The sequence below is a fragment of the Dreissena polymorpha genome, chromosome 6, assembly GCF_020536995.1.
Source record: "Dreissena polymorpha isolate Duluth1 chromosome 6, UMN_Dpol_1.0, whole genome shotgun sequence".
Classification (NCBI taxonomy): domain Eukaryota; kingdom Metazoa; phylum Mollusca; class Bivalvia; order Myida; family Dreissenidae; genus Dreissena; species Dreissena polymorpha.
The window spans coordinates 59759913-59777933 of NC_068360.1; the positions used below are offsets into that span (position 1 = coordinate 59759913).

Sequence of the window (18021 nt, forward strand, 5' to 3'; positions counted from 1 at the left end):
TACACATGAAATACCTCTGTACATTTATTTAAAATCACGGATTTCGTTCTGTAGCAAACTTAAAAGGAAATTATTATCATTTCACACATTTGATCAAAATATGTGCCTGCCATATATTGTTTTTGTGCCTGTCTGCAAAAGTAGATAGTTAGTGTTTAGGCTCTCACTTTTCAATTCCAGTTATGAATTTGAGTTTTGAGAAATAGAAACAATATTTAACTCTTCCATGAATTTTGTTTAAATCAATTGTATTTAATAAACTAAATGTATAAATTACATTAATTACAGCGCTATGATTCACACGGGAAAAATAAACAAAGGGCAACTTACGGGAAAAGTAAAGAAAGGGCAACTTTTAATTAAGTTCTTAATATTGCAAACAATATCTGAACGTCTGTTTTGACACTGCATTTCTCTTGCTCTCTATAATACAATTCCATTAATTAAATATAACCTGTAATTGATACTTGTATTGTCCTCATACATGTACAAATGCTTTTGTTTGGAAAAAGCATGTGGATTTATTTAGACGCGTTTTGAGAAAACTGGGCATTATGCATGTGCGTATAGTGTCATCCCAGATAGCCTGTGCAGTCTGCACAGGCTAATCAGGGACGACACTTTCCGCCTAAACTTGATTTTCGGTAAGGAGGGACTTCCTTGAAACTAAAAAAACCATAAAATTGGAAAATGTCGTCCCTGATTAGCCTGTGCAGACTGCACATGCTAATATGGGATGACACTTTACGCACATGCATTAAGTCCAGCTTCTCAGAACGCGGCTCAATTATTATATTAATCTTCTGGGAACACCTAGTTTGCTGCCCTTCGCACCTGCGGTCTAGTCCCTGCTTACTAGCTTTTGTGTTCTACAAAGACATATAACTATTAAATGTATTATAATATAAGTATCAATATCGACAAAAACATGCGTCGGATTAAACAAGGACCTTTACGTATAGATCCCTGGATTAAACGAGTCGGTACGTTGCATTCTTTAAGTTCGCGCTTTTTGTTTTATTTTCACACATGCCATAGACCGACATGCCCTAGAGCGGTATTTACAGTCAGCAGAGAGACGCAGATCTACGGTTCTGCAGTCGGCGATCGTTCGTTATTGTACGTATTTAATCGGGTTTCACCGGAAAGACACGAACCCAGACTGGTTTCCCGGCTTTATGTGCGTCGTATCGAAAATATGCAGAGAAAGCGGAGCAATTCAATTACGACACAGAAGAAAATTGAAAACATGTCGATTGGCTTTGTCCTACGGCAAAATATTGGAAAAAGTCAATTACAAGTGTGCACATCTTAACAGATAAAGGTAAAACTGAACATTTAAGGCATACATCAATTGTTTTAAATCACAAAAATGATGACTAGACGAAGCGGTTTGCAATTAAAGCGAGAAACACGTTCTTCGAATGTGAAAACTGAAATCGAATTGAAAACAGAACTCAAACAATCCGAAATTCGCTTCCGTAAAGCATGCAACCAGATCAATTTACTGAACAAAAAGATGGAAAGCATTCACAAACGTTATAACTGTGCTAAAAAGAAGAATCACCGTGTGTTCAGATACAAGTTGCGGCTCAGACTCGCCGTCGTGGAGGGGCTTAGGAACATGTATTATGAATATGCAAACAAAAAGGTGGGTCAAGTTCTCATTTCTGTGCATTCTCTGTTTTGTTTTGTTTGTTCAAAGTATTGATCTCTCCACTATAATAAACAACAGTTGGCCAGTTTTAACATTCGAATAGTATCCAAAGTCTGGTGTGTTTAACAAGATAAAATTATTTTGGATTTTGTTAGGAATCCCACTCTTGTTGTTTTTACCTTGGGAAGGGGTTCGGTAAGTTGCAATTATTCTGTTTTCTGCTAATGACCCTCAGAGTTGATAGGAGCTTAACATCTGTACTTGTAAAAAACTCAAAGCATTCAAGAAGGGATTAATTGCTGACAAGTTTGTTTTGGTATGAAAAAATTAATAAATTAAAACAAAATTAAGACACTGCACGGTACAAGTTGCATCGAGTGTAAACATAAATGTAGATTTTTGTATGCTATGTCTCATGTTTCAGGCATCTCGTGTTGTGGAGCTTCGCAGCGAGTTGTTTAATGAGAATGTGGAGATTGTGCAGCAGGTTGGTATAGAGTAATAGACAGCAAATGTTCGCAGATATTAGTTTAAACCATTTTTTTTTAGCTCAATTGCATAGAAAGCCTATGGCTTATTGAAACGCTCTTGAGTCAGTTTCGTGTGTAGAACCAGTACTTGGTGTCTATAGAGGAGATCTAAAGAACACACCCACACGGTAGAGATCGAATCCATGACCCCCATGGCTAGGCAGGAACCTTATCCACTACCCCTCGGCAACTATTGGATAAGGTTATTGACTTAGATCAAGACTTCATATTTTAGTCAGGAGAGAAAGCAAGCCCATACTGAGTGTTTCCAACCAGAAACTTCAAATAAACAAGTTCAGTACTCGACCACTGTTTCTAACTGGGCAATTGGTCTTTACCGATGTGAAAGTATGCCAACATAGCTCAATGTGTTTGTGTACATAATAAAATACAGGTTTTTGTACGGTTGAGGGGGAAGGGTCCCTAGTAAGCAATTATGGGAATTTTTTCATGTTATTCAACCAAGAAGGAAACAACACTCCTAGGGGTTTATTTCTTTTGGTGAGAAACCCAGTGTATTTACAGAATATTTAAATAGTGATGAAACTACAGATCCCTTGAACAGGACTGGACCATGCATGATACTTATATAATTATTTATTTGGTTAATCTTTACCCACCCAACCGAATTGTCCTTACCCCACTTTTTGTTGAGGTCTTGATTAAATTATTTTTTTGGTCGAGTTTTCAAGAAAGACATCCTGGTGTTTACATCTGACATGATCCATAAAGGCATTTGAAACAAATTTCAGATTTTGTTGTTGTTTTTTACAAAAATGCCTCGAAGTATACTGAAACTAAAACTGTCGCTAAAAACGCGTTAACTGGCCTTTTTTCAACAAATGTTCAGGTAGGGTTCTTTCACAATTTTTAGAATGTGTTTGGGCCATTTGGATTGGGAAAATCAGGTAGTTATCCCCTGCCATAGGCGGAGGGATATTGTTTTGGCGTTGTCCGTCCGTCCGTTTTTCCGTCCGTCCGGAGCAATATTTTGGAAGTGCTTTGGCGGATTTCATTGAAACTTGGTATGAGTATATATATGGATAATAGGATGATGCACGCCAAATGGCATTGTACACCATCTGATAATAACAGAGATATGGCCCTTTGTATCTTGAAGAAATGCTTTTTATACGCCCGTATAAAATACGGGACGTATTATGTGAAACCCCCGGGCGGGCGGGCGGGCGGAAGGCATCACTTTGTCCGGACTCTAATTCAAATTGTATTCATCCGATCTTCACCAAACTTGGTCAGCAGTTGCATCTAGTTGATATCTAGGCCAAGTTCGAATATGGGTCATGCCGGGTCAAAAACTAGGTCATAGGGTCAATAAGTGCATTTTCAAAGGGGCCACTTTGTCCGGACTCTATTTCAAATTGTATTCATCCGATCTTCACCAAACTTGGTCAGCAGTTGCATCTAGTTGATATATAGGCCAAGTTCGAATATGGGTCATGCCGGGTCAAAAACTAGGTCATAGGGTCAATTAGTGCATTTTCAACGGCGCCACTTTGTCCGGACTCTAATTCAAATTGTATTCATCCGATCTTCACCAAACTTGGTCAGTAGTTGCATCTAGTTGATATCTAGGTCAAGTCCGAATATGGGTCATGCTGGGTCAAAAACTAGGTCAAAGGGTCAATTAGTGCATTTTACTTTGTCCGGACTCTAATTCAAATTGTATAAATCTTATCTTCACCAAACTTGGTCAGTAGTTGCATCTAGTTGATATCTAGGCCAAGTTCGAATATGGGTCATGCCAGGTAAAAAACTAGGTCATATGGTCAATTAGTCCATTTTCAACAGCGCCACTTTGTCCGGACTCTTATTCAAATTGTATTCATCCGATCTTTACCAAACTTGGTCAGTAGTTGCATCTAGTTGATATCTAGGTCAAGTTCGAATATGGGTCATGTCGGGTCAAGAACTAGGTCATAGGGTCAATTAGTGCATTTTCAACGGCGCCACTTTGTCCGGACTCTAATTCAAATTGTATTCATCCGAAACTTTTAAACAACTTTTTATCCTGCGTCAAAGTGGTATGGGGGTATAAGTCACATTCAGTGACAAAGCTCTAGTTCAAGTTGAATTCACCAAACTTGGTCAGAGGTAGTATATAGATTATATATCAGTCAGGTCTGATTGGAGACATGCAACCGATTAACACATGCAATATTTTTATGCAATATTTTTATCCAGTTTTATTTTGCGATATTTTCATCGGGTTTATTTTTTTCGCGATTTTTGAAATTTTTTTTTGCTTATTTCCAAAACAAATACATCAATCATCAGTGTATCATCTCCAATGGCACACGAATCGGGCGTATATTGCTCCGTCATGCGGCGCTCTTGTTCTGTGTCCAGAGCCATATCTTGGAAATGCTTTGGCGGATTTCATTGAAACTTGGTATGAGTGTCCAGAAGCATATTGGCGGGGATGTCAATTTAACGAATTTGCGTGTTACAACTTAAAATCGGGATATTCATTGGTTGTTTGTTTGCTAACAAACACTTATCATATTGATAGTAAAAGTGACATGAACTTAATATTTGGTGAGGTTCACCCAATTGGAGTTTGATTGGGAGTTAAACGGAATATTTGGTATTTTGCAAAATAATATACTTTGGAAGTTTCTGGTTGGAATTTAGGCTGCCTTTTGTGGATAATGTCAACATTTTATGATTAGGAATGTGGCCAAAGTTCAATCTGAAAGATGACAAAAACATCATATGATGCGCTTTAAATATAGTACCTTCTTGCATTTTTTTCGCGAGCAAAATTTAAATATTTATTTTAAATTGAAAAAAATATGCTGACTTTCATTTTTGTTAATGTTTCATTTGGCATTAAGAAGCTTGTCTTATATTTCAATGAAACAACATGCCAGCTGTTTTTTGTTACTCCGCATGTATGTACTATGTATTTCAAATGAGCCGTGCTCTATGAAAAAAGGGTTTAATGCATGTGCGTAAAGTGTCGTCCCAGATAAGCCTATGCAGTCCACACAGGCTTATCAGGGTCGACTTTTTCTGCTTTTATGGTATTTTCTGTTTAAAGAAAGTATCTTCTTAGCAAAAATTCCAGTTGAAGCGGACACTGCCGGACAGTGTTGTCCCTGATTAGCCTGTGTGGACTGCACAGGCAGTGATTTGTTTTGCTTTTATTTGTTACAGCCTGTGCCATTTGAATTGGGAAAATTAGTGCGATAAACCATGAAATTGGGAAAATAGCACGATAAACCATGAAATTGGGAAAAATTAAGCATTATAAATTTGATTATAAGTAACAGAATTAAAATTGTTCTTAAGTGCATGTTCAGGGGCTTTTCTAGCCATTTTGGGAAAAGGAGTCTGTTCAAATGGGGATTGTTTTAATTGATAAAAGTGGCAAATTTGGGAATTATTTATCAACAAAAAAGACTAAATTTAAGTTATATATTTTGCAGGATGTTTTAATAAATTTGAGATATAGAGTTAAGAAATTATAAGACATAAGAGACTTCTTTCTTAAAAAAGGAAATTGGGCTTTTTGGGGAAATTTTGGTCAGCTTTTTGGAAAAAAAAACATTGATTTTTGCGATTGGGAAGCAGCCGAAAATGGGGGGTAATTTTTAGCAAAAAAATCACTGACAGGCTAATCTGGGACGACACTTTACGCACTTTAAACCCCCTTTTCACAGAGCAAAGCTCAAATATAAATGTAACTATTTCAGGAGGATAGCGAGTTTGAAGATTCTGAAATGGAAGACAGCAATGAGTAGAGGGTTAGCACAACAGCCTGGATATTAGTGTTTGTTTAATTGTACACAATGTAAGGCCATTTGATTCATGTACATGAATTTGTTAAAATAACGTTTTGAAGCAGAGTGTAATTATCACTTGAGTTATATTGTTATTACGGAAATGAACTTCGTAGATGTGACATTAAGATTTTATATAGTGATGGTATGCTTTTTAAGACCTTAAAGCAAAGGTTGTGCACATGTTTAAGCTTTAAAATGTATTGACGTGATTAAGTCTGTATAGTTATCTAGTGCATATCAATTTCTGTTGGGTACAAGGAGATCAATAGGTTACACAGCAAGATAAGATAATTTGTTAATCAATATATCTTTCCCATTATAAAATACTCTGTGCAACATAATGAGTCCAATGTTATCAGTTTTTGCCAAGGAATTTGTGCTATGAACATGTTTATATGCGTCAAGAGAAGGTACTTTGGGGGGGGGGGGGGGTTAAAAAAATTGTTCAAGTTTGCCTTTTTCTAAGGGGTTGTCTATGACACATTTATAGAAACTTTATGAGCAGCAAAGAACATATACTGAAATGAAAGAACAACTTTTAAACATTCCTCAAATTAAGATGATTCTTTTTGGACAGGAACAGTTTCATTAAGCTGTTATGAATTGTCAAACAAATGTAATTTTATTGTTTGTCTAATTAGTATGTCAGCTGTAACATTTGTGTTTGCTACCCTTAAGGTGTTAAAGACTAAAGTAGTGAAACAAAATTATGTATACAAATTGTATTTGCTCAAAAATTCAAACAAGCTTTGTCTTTAACACTTAATTAAATATAACAACACCTAAGTACCAGATTTAAACGTTTACACCTCACAAAAGTATGGATGTTTATTGTGTATAATTTCTTAAGAAGAACATAAATCAAGATGGCCAAGTGGGTCTACTTAAGATCTCTGCTCAATCATGTAATGTAGTTTCCAACCCTTGAAATGCAGGCCTGCGAAATCGTGTTAATTATCATCATAATGTGCTCTGGGAATTGCACCGGAATAAAGCCCCTTTTTCATATAAATGATTGTATTGGTTTTATTCCTTTGCTTTTTTCGTTCTACTGTGATGACTATTGCTTTTGTCAAGAATATGAACCATGCTTTGGAAAAACTGGAATTTATTCTAATTCACCAAATAAGCCTAAGAAGTCTGCAAGCTTATCAGGGACCACACTTTCCACTTTAACTGGATTGTTAGAAAGAGGAGTCTACCTTGAAATGAAAAACACCGTAAACATGGATAGTGTTGTCACTGATAAGTCTGTGCAGACTGCACAGGCTAATGTCGGACGACACTTAATGCACATGCATTAAGCCCCTTTTTCTCAGAGCGTGTTCCATATTTTGTTGTTGACTGTCAGCATGTTAAATTGTTCTCAGTTCAACAAATGTTGAAATTTTCATTAGCATCCATTATAACAAGTATGGTTGTGCCAGTAGGTTGAATGTAAAGAATATAAGCTTCGTGTTATTTTGCAATTCAACAACTGTTAAGCATATTTGTTAAGGAGTTGAAAATGAATAGTCAGCTTGAAAAAAAAGTGATATGAGTGTGATCATGGTTTTTGTCATTGATGTCCAAGTGAGAAAAAACATTTCAGAAAACCAAACTCTTCAAACATACTGTATCAGCTTGGCATTAGTATTATTTACCAATTTCTGTGTATGGTATTTAAGTGTTCTTTTTGTGGGGATTAACGTATGGAAGAGTTGTTGTTTAGGAGTACGAATGTATAGAAGCGTGGTTTTTAAGTTTCCTTTACAACTGTATAAAAGAGTTGTTTTTTAGAATTACGATTGTATGGAAGAGTTGTTGTTTAGGAGTACAATTGTTTGGAAGAGTTGTTGTTTAGGCGTATGATTGTATAGAAGAGTTGTTGTTTAGGAGAACAATTTTATGAAAAAGTTGTTGTTAAGAAGTGTGTTTGTATGGAAGAGTTGTTTAGTTTCCTTTACAACTGTACAAAAGAGTTGGTGTTCTATTGTATGGAAGAGTTGTTGTTAAGGAGTATGATTGTATAAAAGAGTTGTTTAGGAGTCTGATTGTATGGAAGAGTTGTTGTTTAGGATTAGGATTGTACGGAAGAGTTGTTGTTTATGAGTAAGGTTGTATGGAAGAGTTTTTTTTAGGGTACGATTGTATGGAAGAGTTTTTTTAAGGGTACGATTGTTTGGAATAGTTGTTGTTTCCTTGCAAATTTTAAATGAATTGTTAATTTAAGTACTTTGTACTGAATGTTTTGATTTCTTCTGTACCCACTTTGAGTTATTGTAATGTTTTGTATGTTGGACTTGATAATTATGTACATTATTTTATTTCATGTTACTTGGCTTATTTTACCTTTTAGTTTTAAGAGGTTTTAGCCCAAGTGGATCTTATATGAACTTGACTCACCTCAGTGTGAATTAAAATGTTTGAAGATTAACCTTTAAGGTACATATTTTAATAGATATTTGAATTTGTTAACCATATTTTATAATTGCTTACTGATACATTTTGTATTGTTTTATTTGTAAGAATATGACTGTAGACAGTTTGGATAAAACTGTTAATGTACCAACAGTTGACCATTTGATAGTTGATATGGCCAGGCATAATTTTTTTCTTTTCTTGCAATATTGGATGCCTACACAGGCAGCCCTCTTTAGCACAGCCAATGAGTTAAGCTCCCAGATTCAAGTACGCAACATGTATGTTATACTTTCTTTAATAGATAATTAATCAAGAATGCTGAGAGATTCATTTTTGAAGCAGTATAAGGCTATAAGCCTGAATTAAAGGATTTCACAGGCCTAAATAAGTGAATTTAATTACTGATTCACAACGTCCATTTTTTATTCAATGGTTAATTGCAAGAAATGTTTCAAGCTAGTTGAATGATCAGAATACCAACTTGTGTTATTGAGTTGCCCATTGCACAAATCCTCTCGCTCAGAGTTAATGGGAAGCCACTAATTTCCATCCCTGATGGCCATTCTCTTTTAATTTCTCTATGATAGCCTTTTGCTAACAAAAGTAATAAATGTTCTTAGAAATGTTATACTTTGCCTCACAATTGTCCCATTAAAAACCTGTATCTTTGTTGAAATTCATCAAGGAATATTTTCTCCCTGAGATTGCCTTACAATTTAAATGAATGGGAATGCCATTAAGGTACAGTGTGCACATCAAAGGGTCATAAAGAAAAACAACATTTAGCTGTGAAATCTAAGTTCAAAGTTATTATTAAAAACTGATATTGCAATGAGGAGGAATGTTTGGGGCTAAAATAAGACATCATTTGTTAATAGCATTGTTGAAGTTTTTGTTTAGATTTTTAATTTGTTGCCTTTAAGAAAAACAGGCTTTTAAGTTGACCTTAAAAGTGTCTGCATTTTTTTTGTACTTTAAGTTTTTGGTTCAAGATACTGTAAACTGAAGATAAACACAAAATACAGTTTTATTAATTTTTGTTTTTCAGAATGTGTATGCTTTTTTGTATATATTTGTGAAGTTTGTTCTTTAACATACAATATTGTATGAAAACCTTATATGTCAGTTTAAGATTATTTTTAAACAATTCATAATGTTCCCTTGGTAAAGTGAATTTGATGCTAATCACAATGTTTGTAAACCAAGGAGAGTTTTGTGTTTTGTATTTTGTTTTGAACTAAGTTGTTTTAACATATATTTGGTTCTCTGCCATCTTTGTGCAAGATTAGAGTACTAATTGATTCACTAAACATGTTAGCTTCTGTTAAATGCTATTGTATGACCAACCACAATTCTACATAAGGTCAAGTGACTATTTATGCAATTATGGTAAATGTTTATCAAGACAGGAATTTCTATTCCTTACCCTTGCAGAAACATAAACGATGATTAATATTCAAATTGGTTCATATTTTAATATAATGCATGTGAATTAGTTGCGTTCATACTGGGTGGACTATTAATTCTTGAATTCTCCGTTTAGTTTGTCCAAGATTGTCGCCCTTTGCACAAAGTTAAAAATGTCAAGTTGTACATTCACTTTGAGAAATAGTGGTAACAAACGCTATTCTCTTCCGTGTGCTTTGAATGGAGACAAGACATGAGCTTTACTTTTTTATGCCCCCAGATCGAATGATCGGGGGCATATTGTTTTTGGCCTGTCTGTCTGTCATTCTGTCCCAAAACTTTAACCTTGGTTAAAGTTTTGCGATAATTTGCAATATTGAAGATAGCATCTTGATATTTTGCATGCATGTGTATCTCTTGAAGCTGCGCATTTTGAGTGGTGAAAGGTCTAGGTCATCCTTCAAGGTCAAAAGTAAAAAAATACAATCCAAGGGAAGTAATAAGCTTTAAAAGGGAGATAATTTTTAAACCTGCCAAATTATATATATTGAAATTTTATTTCAAAGCGGCGCAATAGGGAGCATTGTGTTTCTGACAAACACATCTCTTGTTACATGTTAATAATGTTGGACCGAGTCTCACTGATAATTTTGAATGATGAATATTTGTATAAAGTATTTGACATGGTGTTGTTTGCTGAATGTTGTTTTTTAACAATATGGATTGCACGGTAAATTGTGCATGGAATTATTGTTAATAATTATAATAAATGTATCTCAAACTTAATTTTGTTTTCTTGTTATGATCCTCCAAAATTTATTCTGGGGGAGCATATAGTCGCCGCTTCGTCAGTCCGTGTGTGCGTCTGTCTGTCTGTCCGTCCGTGCACAATTTTTGTCCGGGCTATTTCTCAGCAACTAATGACCGGAATTCAATGAAACTTTATGGGAAGCGTCACTACCAAGAGGAGATGTGCATATTATCAGCGGGTTCTGGTCGGATAATTTTTCACAGAGTTATGACCCTTTGAAATTTTCCATTAACTGTACAAATAGTGCAATTCTTGTCCGGGCTATTTCTCAGCAACTTATGACCGGAATTCAATGAAACTTTATGGGAAGCTTCACTACCAAGAGGACATGTGCTTTTTATCAGCGGGTTCTGGTCGGATGATTTTTCATAGAGTTATGGCCCTTTGACATTTTCTATAGAAAATTATTGTCCCCCCAACTACTGTGCCCTCAAGGCGTTTCCTTTATTCTGAATATATAGTGCAATATTGTGACCAAAAAAACTTTTGGGAGCATCACCCGTCTCCGACGCTTTCTTGTTGTGGTTCTGTTTAATTGTGTTTTACTGACTAAGAAAACTGTTATCGGAAAGGTGAAAAATCGGAGATTTGTTTTTCATAAATGTGGATACTTTAAAACATATCATCAACTTAGCTCTTCTTATTAAACAAGTTTTCAACATTTAGGTAATTACACTGTGATAGGGCGAGCGCACTTAAACAGGTGGTTTCCGTTCGATAACTTAAGTTTGAATTAAGCATGCATTAATGTTATAAAAAGTAGTAGAACCAGTTTCTGCTCAATAACTTCATTTTCGATGGAGTTTTTGTAGCACAAATCCCTATCTGTCGACCACAAAGTACCTACAAAATATAGTACGAAGTCAGTGGGAGAACCGGTCTTGAAGTATTAATAACCGACACAATTAATGTATTTGATTAAATAACGGTACACTTTAACATTAAGCCCTTAGGGATTAGTGTTAGCATCATAACCTTTTAAAAACTGTTGGAGCAATACATGTACTATAAATAAAGTACTATTTACATTTAGTTACAGTTATAAGTAAAGGAACGGCAATGATAACTTTGTTACAAAAGAGGGGAGCTGAGGCATGATAAGTACACCAGCCTGGACTTAAGGACAGGATGTCAGAAAGCGAAAATGGAGGTGATGAAAAAGAAAGAGGCCAATGGGGTTGGGGGATCGATTGAGAAGTAATTTATCAACATTGACAAAGAGATGACCACAGGCAGCAGTAAGTAGGCTTACATAACGCTAAAGAAAATCACGGAGACCAGTAAACCCAACGCAAGTGTTACAGCAGACGCTAACTGGAACCTCCTGACCGAGACTGCCACAGTTATGAACAGGTGGACTGTATAATGCAGTAAGTTTAAATCTATTTATTTTAGCTCGGTTGCATCGAAAGCCTCGGGCTTATTTAAAACGCTCTCGAGTCGGTTTCCTGGGCCTAGAACAAGTACTTGGTGTTTATGGGGGATATCTAAAGAACGCTCCCACAGTGGGGATCAGACCCGTTACCTGCCGGTCGCTAGGCAGACACCATATCCATTACGCCACGGCGACCTATATACTGTAGGTACCACTATAACGACCCGCTTCAACAAGACACAGTCTCTTCCAGAACAATCCCATACAAGAAGCGGACGACGAAAGTACGCCCACACATTAGACTTTGGCGGGGGAGGCAGTCTGAAGTGAAGACAATCTTCGGAAGTGGCCAATGTCCCTTCAGAGCCGATTAAGCACGTATGAGATGCAACGACTGCTGCACTGACAAGATAACTGGGGAGAATGGGCTCAAGGAGTGGACAGTTTTTGGCCAACTCCCTACCAAAGAAGGGCAAAACATAGCTGTTCATAGTTGATAACTGAGATATTTCGGGTGAACAGGAGGTCATCCGCGTGTTTGGGCAGGCGATGTCCTATTTGTTTTATTGTCTGGTGAACTAATCGCAATCCACTTGTCAGGTATTGCAGTACCATGAGATTTAACGCACCCAGTAAGGCATGCAGACTATGGCGAAAGAGCACCTAACTGGCTGGAGGCTGCCAAGCTTTAGGCGGGCGGTTTATGGCAAACGAGATACGTCGCACCAGAAGGCTCGCTTTAATGTTAACTGTAACTTTTACTATAAAAATGGAATAGTTTTAAATTCGTTTACCGGTATATGCAAATCAGAATCAACATATCGTTGCTCTTATACCGTATATGGACTCTGTTGTGTAACAATTAGTAATAATTAGTAGACAAATCCCATATTTGGAAACATGGCCCTGTGTTTAAATCATTTTAACTGACATGTAAGCATATTTATGAATATTCAAATTTTCAAATTCTTGTCACATAATAATAACACAATTACAATTCGAAAATAGTGTACATGTGTATATAACAGAGAGACTTAAAGGGATCTTTTCACGGTTTGGTAAATTGACAAAATTGAAAAAAGTTGTTTCATATTCGCAAAGTATCGGTTTAGTTATGATATTTGTGAGGAAACAGTATTACTGAACATTTGCCATGGTCTAATATAGCCATTATATGCATCTTTTGACGATTTAAAAACGTACAAATTATAAAGCGTTGCAACGCGAAACGATTGAATAATTTGGAGAGTTCTGTTGTTGTCGTTTAAATTTGTTAAACTACGAAGATGGCTTACTTGGCAGGATAGCTCAGTTGGCTAATGCGTTTTTACTTCAGGATTCCGGGAGTCACTGGTTCGAGCCCTGCTGCGGGCTACCTTTTTTTCATTTTTAAATTTTATTTTTGATTTTTTACTGGAGGTTTTAAAATTTAATCGCACATTTATCAATATAAAGCATTTAATGACAAACTTCAGAACATGCCAAAATCTGTGAAAAGGCCCCTTTAAAAACGTGGACATATATATATATATATATATATAGAAATTGAGAAGCATGTAAAGCGTTCTTTGCGCCAAACGATGCACATATTTGGAATATATCTGCAGTTTGTGCTCAAATCTAAAAAACAACAACAATACAAACAAACTTACTACAGGCATGCGAGAATGGACCGGTATTACACAATAATACTCATAGGCGGATCCGGAGGGGGGGCGAACGCGGCGTACGCCCCCTAAAACCGCCAAGGTAAAGGCAATTCATTTGATGTTTCACACTTAACTAGATCTAAATCGCCTATTTAATTTTGTCAAAGCCTTCATATCACTAAAATCGTGGATCTTCCGGGGGCTTCGCCCCTGGACCCCCAAAACTAAAAACTATGCAATTGTTTGGCATTATAAGAAGGTACTTTGATGAAAGTATATAAGGCGTGACATGCTCGAGAAGTGGTTGTCAAAGCCTTCAAAATCACTAAAATCGTGGTGCTTACTTGGGGCTTTGCCCTGGACCCGAGGCAAATCTTTCAATATCACGCCCCACCCCCTAACCAGAAATCCTGGATGCGCCCCTGATACTGAGGCAAATTTAAAAAGGTCACGACGACTCTGTGGGTAAGACGAGTAAACGAGTCAATGAAACAGATAGGACATAAAAAGCGAGCTACATACGTTTATTGATCCCGCCTTAGATATTTTGTTCATGTTGTGTTTATTGTTTAATTTGTGCAGACACTTTTACTTGCCTAAAAACGATCAGCTGGTTACCAGAAATTATCGCCTGTATATAATGATATAATATTGAATAATTTATGGTAACTAAACATTTTGTTTGTTTAAAGGACCGTTTAATTTAATTATTAAACCTATGCTTAAATGTACTTTTAATATGACATTTTTATATTACTGTTGCGCTGACGAGGCACTAATATGTGAACGCGCAAGTACATGTCATAAATCGTAAAGCTCTGACATTCCAATGAAAAGCCTATACAACGCGCTAGTGCTTTTCAACTTGCTTTCTCGGTATGATGTACGTCACAGACAGCTTTATGAACTCCGTTTGCAAATTCAGCTTTCATGAAAAATACAACACAATGTGTCGTCCGCACTGGCTTACCTCAAAACGGAATGAGTCGACGTACTGTATTAAGCCAGCTTTTCACCTTACCTGACCTTTGTAAGTGTTCAATAAAATTCAAATAAAATTTTCCCGCGGCTAGGTACGAATGAATACACTTCATTTATTCCATTGGCTGATTTGAGTATACCACCAGAACATTGGAAACATATCCGCGTCTTTGTAACACAGTTTTACTGCATGAAACAATTTTATCTCTAATGAAAAGGCTTAATAGATAGAACAGTTTTACAATCAATTCTCGACAACAATACAGTTTATATGCGTGCACCTTTTATTTTCAGAGAATTACCAGCGCAAAAGCGTTTATACTTAAAGGCTATGTTCTCATATTTAGTACTTACTTCCATATTCCGGTCAACATGTTAACATGTAAAAGAAAGAGCAGTGGAAGCGAGGCCTCACTTTAATGCATTGCATTTCAACCCGCGATGTATCGGGTCAATTCGTGGCCAGTGTGTGAATGTCAGAGTTTATATACAGGTCATCGCCGGAGTTCGCGGCCAGTAAAATAATCGTTATATAATAAAGACGCTATCCGTGAACTAGGTGACCTGGAATTTTCTTTCGACAAGAAATATGTAAAATGAAGATATTCAGCAATATAATTTTGGTATGTCAATAATAGATTCTTAATGTGTTTTCAACAATACAATGATAAATATTATTTATGATTAATTTAACAATAATTATTCCACCATATTGACTAATGTATTAAGCATGAGCGCGATGATTCTCGATACTGTTAATAATCGAATCAAATAGCAATGTCCGACAAACCACTAAAACAGGTTTGTTCGAAGAACGCGCCTATAAATACGGATACTTCGCGTGTGGCCGATCGGCTCATCTGTTTTAATTTCACTTCCATTCTTCTTTTGGTTTTCTGATTTGTATCTATAGGTTTATGACCAGCAATATGTAATAATGTAAAATAAGGCGCGAAAACTCCGCGTAACATCCCGTACTGCGTGTGATGCAGCTAAGAACTGCACAGAAAAAGACATTCGCTATCCTTGATCTCTTTCATTGAACTATCAACGCCGTATATCTTGTTTAAAGATATTTCTTGTTTCCATTAATTATATACAACGTTCATCTGTCTTACGATAATCTTCAGTTTCATAGAGAGAGAAAAATAGGATCAGATGGATGTCACTTTAAATTATTTATTTCATGCTCCAATTCGTTGTTTGTTGTTATTAACACTTTCTGACATTTTACAGCATTCCTTTCTTATATAAACCTCATTATCGACGCAAATACGAAACACTGAATAGAATTCAAAATTGTATTAACTGCTAGGTAACTTCAATCGTTATCTTTCTGTAGTCGTGAATTAAGAGAGAACGACCAGTATACTATTTAAGAAAATACATTTAATTTCATACATAACGACACTCATATGCTTGTCGTATTTGCGTCGGTAATGAGGTATATATTGCAATGTACGCAAAATGACCCGAAACATATCTTGCAATATGTTTACAAATGCTGGGTCAACTTTTAAGAATAACACGATACACAACTCGCTTGAGATACTCGTCATCGATCTGACCCGATCCAAGACCGAAATCTTCACGGAGTAAAGGGCATTATATCTGCAAGTTCACGGAGCTCCGTTACATTATGCATCAAAACTAACTGTCCAGCACCGTTTTGAAACCTATGTTTACATACATTCAACTGGCCGACATTTTGAACACACGAGTGATTGCATTGGTCCAACGCGAAGGTGTGCCTTTACTCCTGAAGATTAATACTTGAATCGGGCGGCCTTAGATCACAACTAGTATAATTTTCGTTTTGATAAATTATCGCCTCAGTCTATGTAGTTATTTTTTTAAGGTATTACATTAATTTTCTTTTACATTTATTTTCCTTGTATATAACAGTCACATAAATAACCAAGCTATGTAATATGGATTTTAACACCCAATATTGCTGCTTCTTCCTGTATTTGCACGATGATGATCTGAAATATTAACTATATGATGCTATAATTTTAAATCGTTTTGTAAAAAGAAGGGATATGTAGTTGACACTTGATCGTAGTTTAATTGTATCGCGTAATTTCATTTCATCGTTCCTCAAAAAGTTGCAGCTCTGTTGCGCTGAGCTCTTTATCTTCTATTGAGTAATTAAATTGTAATTAAATTAAATGCGTTTTAATTTCCTTTATTATTGATTATTTGAGTTGAAATGCTATGAGATCAATTTTCATTTACACTTATGTGTATCATGAATATTGCTGGGCCAAGTGTGAGGTTGAGCGTTCTTGAACTGGTTTAAACATCAAGTGCCCTGTATTGACCGTTGCAAGGCGATGACCCCATCTTTATTCTACTATGTGTGTATGTTGTTTCGTATTGTGCCGTACTGTTTTGACAGTTGGTCACTGGCCATAAATAAAGGACCACGAACTTATGTATAATAAAAACGCAATACTGCTGGCGCAGCTGGAGTTTCACTTATTTATATTCAAGTTAAAAATATTCAAAATTAGTTACATAATGACCAATATCCTCAGTTATGATTTCTGATTATTATTCATGGATCATAAACCTACATGCTGATCATTCGCATTTACATCGGTATTCGGTGATTATAGTTCACTATGCATAATATATTTGTATATACACATTGAGATGACCAGATTTCATGCGTAAATAAATGAGTAATGTATGAAAGTAATGATACAACGATAACACGATACACAAAACGTAGATAAAGTCCGATTCTGTATTCTTAACGTTTTATTTCTGCTTATTAACACAACACACGTTTCCAATGTTTGTTATATACAAGATACATGCGAAGCCCGCAACGGGCCCGCCTCACGAAAGCAAGCAATACTATGTCTTCTTTGTTCGACTGCTCAGTGAGACTGTTTTATTATTATAGATATAAACAACGAAAGCTTTGATAATTGTTGCGTATGCAATTCCGATTGCCGTGTTAAGTCACATGTCTGCAACGTAGATTTGATTTAACGTGTACTATTCTGATTGGTCGTTTGTAAAGCCACATGTCTGCAACATAAATGACGTATGCAACGGACACATAACGAATACATACGAATCGACCGAATGTTGACACGTAAGGTAAACAAATATCGTGTCCGGTAATTATTGACGTTTTCTAACCCGAGGCTACTGATTGATGATCCAGGTGGCCGCCTATCCAAGACCGCATGAAATCTGGTTCAAATTTCGACAATCATATTTATTCAACAATACCCCAAATATGCGTTTTGTGTGCGTTATGTTACATAAATTACCAAGGATTTCTTGCTCATCGTATATATGTAAATATTGCCATTTGTATAAAGAGCAAACTAATGGATTTTCTGTTATTAATTATTCATTAATTAATTCAGTTTCAAAAATGGT

The 18021-nt window shown here is 35.9% G+C and overlaps 2 protein-coding genes across 2 annotated transcripts in view; both read left to right on the forward strand.

Moving 5' to 3' along the window:
* The window catches only part of LOC127835190 (G2/mitotic-specific cyclin-B3-like), a 284803-nt gene extending 274214 nt beyond the window's left edge, over nucleotides 1-10589 (forward strand). Inside the window, exon 12 of the transcript XR_008028409.1 lies at nucleotides 10269-10589. The gene's annotated coding sequence lies outside the window, so the exon portion shown is untranslated. The remainder of the gene's footprint in view (nucleotides 1-10268) is intronic.
* Nucleotides 1216-10589, forward strand: LOC127835195 (uncharacterized). Its single transcript, XM_052361515.1, has 3 exons — nucleotides 1216-1651; nucleotides 2082-2144; nucleotides 5904-10589. Exons 1-3 carry the CDS (start codon nucleotides 1373-1375, stop codon nucleotides 5949-5951), a joined length of 390 nt encoding a protein of 129 aa, XP_052217475.1. The 5' UTR covers nucleotides 1216-1372; the 3' UTR covers nucleotides 5952-10589.
* Nucleotides 10590-18021: the final 7432 nt, after the last annotated feature.